We start from the raw sequence: 3538 nt of genomic DNA, 5'->3' as shown, positions 1-3538 counted from the left end.
CCTCCATTTTGTTCTCTTTGGACTAATTTGTGTGAATGCTGAATGTAAGTACTTGGTGTTTCCAGAGGGCGCAAAAGGAGAGAAAGTTCTATAGGAGGTCTGGCACATTAAGTCCTGCTTTTTTTAGTAAAAGACAACAAAAACAGATGACCAGTTTGTTTCTATTCTATTCTATTCTATTCTATTCCATTCTATTCTATTCTATTCTACTGTGTTGAGTTGAGTTAAAGGAACACTGTGGAGCCTGCTCTTTCTTTGCTAGGCCTTTGCCTCTTACACCTTCCCCGCCCAGTTCTCCTCTGGCCACCCTGCGTTTTTTTATGATATGACATCAAACCACAATGCATTGCACTGTTTGTAGTTTATCCAAGGTCTCCATGGCGATAAAAACCGGCTCGGCCCCCTTATTCAAATTGAACCGGAAACCAAGATCATTTTGGACCAATCTCTGCGCTCTGGGGTGACATAATGGAATTTTTAGGGGTAGAACGCAAGCAAGGTCTGGCGCTGCGCATAGCAGACGTGCCATCGGGAAAAGACAATGTCATAGGCGCGCAGAGGAGACACATCAGAACCCCTTAGGCGCACTACCTGAAGTTCTGGGCTGACAGAGAGACTGCGCACACAGAGGACACAGAGAAAGTGTTCGGATCAACTTTTTTCCCCCTCCTGTCTGTATTGAAACGACTCACAGCCCCTCATGTGAGGGTATAGAATGGAAACAACTCTCTACCCGGTCCCCGTGGTGAACAGCATCAAGAGCACGATGATGAAGAAGATCAGCCTGAACCAGGAGGACCAGAACTCAGAACTGAAACCGAACCCGCTCCGGGACCCGGGTGGAATTATAAACTCGCAGGATTTGGGACTCCTAAAACTAGCCTCTCCGGACCTGGAGCGTCTCATTATCCAGTCTCACCCTAACTCTCAGTTCATGTTTCCGAAGTCGGCCAGTGAGGAGCAGGAATTCGCGGAAGGCTTTGTCAAGGCGCTTGAGGATCTTCACAAGCAGAACCAGCTGAGCGACGCAGGGTGCGTGTCCGTGGACCGGCTGGAGCTCCTCGGATCCCCCAGCACCGCCGGATCCACCGGGCTCCAGCCGTCGGACCTCCCTGTCTACACCACCTTGAACGGCTACGCCGCGGCTCCGCTGGGCGCCGCCGCCATTAACTACTCCACGGACACCATCCCCTTCCCGCCACCGCCTACCCACGCGGCCAGCGCGCAGCAGCAGGCGGCCGCCGCGGCGGCGCTGTCACGGCTCCAGCAGTCCGTCAGCGCGATGAAGGACGAGCCGCAGACGGTCCCGGACATGCAGAGCTGCGGGGACAGTCCCCCCCTGTCTCCCATCGACATGGACAACCAGGAGCGCATCAAGGCGGAGAGGAAAAAGCTTCGGAACCGGATAGCCGCCTCGAAGTGTCGCAAGAGGAAGCTGGAGAGGATCTCCCGGCTGGAGGAGAAGGTCAAAACCCTGAAGACACAGAACACCGAGCTGGCCTCCACTGCCAGCGTGCTGAGGGAGCAAGTGGCCCAGCTGAAGCAGAAGGTGATGAGCCATGTCAGCAGCGGATGCCAGCTTTTACCAAACCAGGTGCAGGCATACTGACGCTCTCCTACGGGGAACTGGATGCTCTCCTATAATAACAAACATTAATTTCCTGTAACTACGGATCTTAGCACAGACTTAAGGCGAGGCCGTTATTGCGCATGTTCATAGATCTTGACAAACCAAACTTGCACAGCGACCGACATGAACTATCACCTGGAAACGAAGCAGGTGCGGATCCCAGACTGCCTGGATTCAACAGAAACCGACTGTTTACCAAGCCGTGTAGCAGCCCGCCTCTGTTCAGTCCACCGGAGCGGAACAAACAGAGCCCAGTGTCTCACCAAGTGCTCTCATCTACAATGTAATAGAATATCTTACCTGTTTACAAGCACTTAATAACTATATTTTATTTACTGAAACATTTAGTCTTATTTCCACCTTCTTTACTTGGTAAAAAGAAGCCCTATCATGTGTCTTGTTGAATATGTTGTTAGTAATCATTGTATTGCTCACTGTAGGGTTTGCTGCTCAGCTCTTCAGTCGCCATACTTTTATGAATGTGTATGAACTGAGAACGTCTGTCTACATGTGTACTGGACCAGTGTCCTTCTGACATCTATTAAATTCACTACATTATTTAACCCCAAGCCTCATGTGAGTCAGTAAGGGGGGAGTTGTTTACAGTTACGATGAATCACTTCTTGTTTTTGCTGCATGGGCCAAATATTATCAGTAAAAAGTACATTTAGGCCTAAAAAAAAAACAAAAAAAACTTTTTTCCGTTTCTAAACGTAGAATAATTATGTAAATTTTAAATTCAACATTTTTATTGCAGTAATGTAGTGAGACTTATGTTTAAAGGAATTTATAAACCATTCGCATTTTATGAAAGGTGTTACTATCCTACTTTCTATGAAAAACACAAGAGAATTTAGAGACAAAAACTGTGTTGTACCAAACAACTTCGATGCTAAGTTTTAATTAAGTGAAAAAAGACTAACCTTTACAAATTACGGAAAGTGTCTCTATCAAATGTGTCTGAATTCAACTTTGACCCCGAACCTGGTCAAGTTTAAGTAAATTTCAGTCTACAAAACAACTGACAAATATTTTAAAGAATAAAAATACATTAAGACTTGAACTTTGTGATTTTCTTCTATTTTGTCATAAAAACAAAACAAAAAAATATTTTGGCATGCGATTTTGGTTGGAGGATGTAGTTTTATAATGTCTTCAGTTTTTTTCTTCTAACTCAACTTTCCAATTTCAGAATTGGGGAAAAAATAACTGAAGCCTAAATTCCAAGTAAGGAAGTTGGAGACATAGAAATCCAACATGGCTGTCATCCATTTAAATCTCTGATAGCAGCAGGAAACAATAATTGGGGGAAATAGGACCACAATAATCAAAGCCAGAATCATTTCTTACAAATAAGTTGTGTTCTACATGTGACAAGAGTATATTGTGCATGTCTGACCAGAATCTTCCAAACCTTCAGGAGTTATGTCTGAAGAAACTAAGCTGGACATTTTAGGCCACAACACCAACAGAAACAACACTGGAAGTAACCTAAAGAACATGGCAGTGGTATGAGCGGGACTTTTCTTTGACTGAACTTGTTTTTTGTTTTTTTTGTTTTTTTAAGATGCATAAAATTACAAAGAGTTTTAAATATGAATAATGTTGGACACAAAGACTTCAGGTGTTTGCTAAAAAGCTGCAAAATAAAGCAAAAGATAAAGCAGGATTTTACTTTTCATTGTCACTAAGAAAAAAAATGGACAAAAGAATGTCTTTAAGCTCTAGCATTTGAGATTATTTTATGATTGTGTGATTCAATCCAACTACACTCTCCAATGATAAAAAATAGCAGGTAGTTCATAACAGGAACATGTGACTTTAATTGTCAAATAAGCCAGAATTCATTCTCATGCAGATCTGAAAGGAAATATGAATGTTACACAATCAATTTGAAAGGTTGTTTGT

The 3538-nt window shown here is 43.7% G+C and overlaps 1 protein-coding gene across 1 annotated transcript; it reads left to right on the top strand.

Moving 5' to 3' along the window:
• Nucleotides 1–464: 464 nt before the first annotated feature.
• LOC106908139 (transcription factor JunD-like) lies at nucleotides 465–2693 on the top strand. Its single transcript, XM_014974130.2, has one exon. It carries the CDS (start codon nucleotides 716–718, stop codon nucleotides 1607–1609), a length of 894 nt encoding a protein of 297 aa, XP_014829616.2. The 5' UTR covers nucleotides 465–715; the 3' UTR covers nucleotides 1610–2693.
• Nucleotides 2694–3538: the final 845 nt, after the last annotated feature.

This window comes from Poecilia mexicana, unplaced genomic scaffold (genome assembly GCF_051168715.1).
Source record: "Poecilia mexicana isolate PSO_F unplaced genomic scaffold, ASM5116871v1 scaffold_17, whole genome shotgun sequence".
NCBI lineage: Eukaryota > Metazoa > Chordata > Actinopteri > Cyprinodontiformes > Poeciliidae > Poecilia > Poecilia mexicana.
Note: the sequence above shows the minus strand (reverse complement) of the source record. Positions and strands in the feature narration are given on the sequence as shown.

Bases quoted from the DNA above. Each gene is read 5' to 3' on its own strand.
- LOC106908139 (XM_014974130.2), top strand. From the start codon at position 716: ATGGAAACAACTCTCTACCCGGTCCCCGTGGTGAACAGCATCAAGAGC.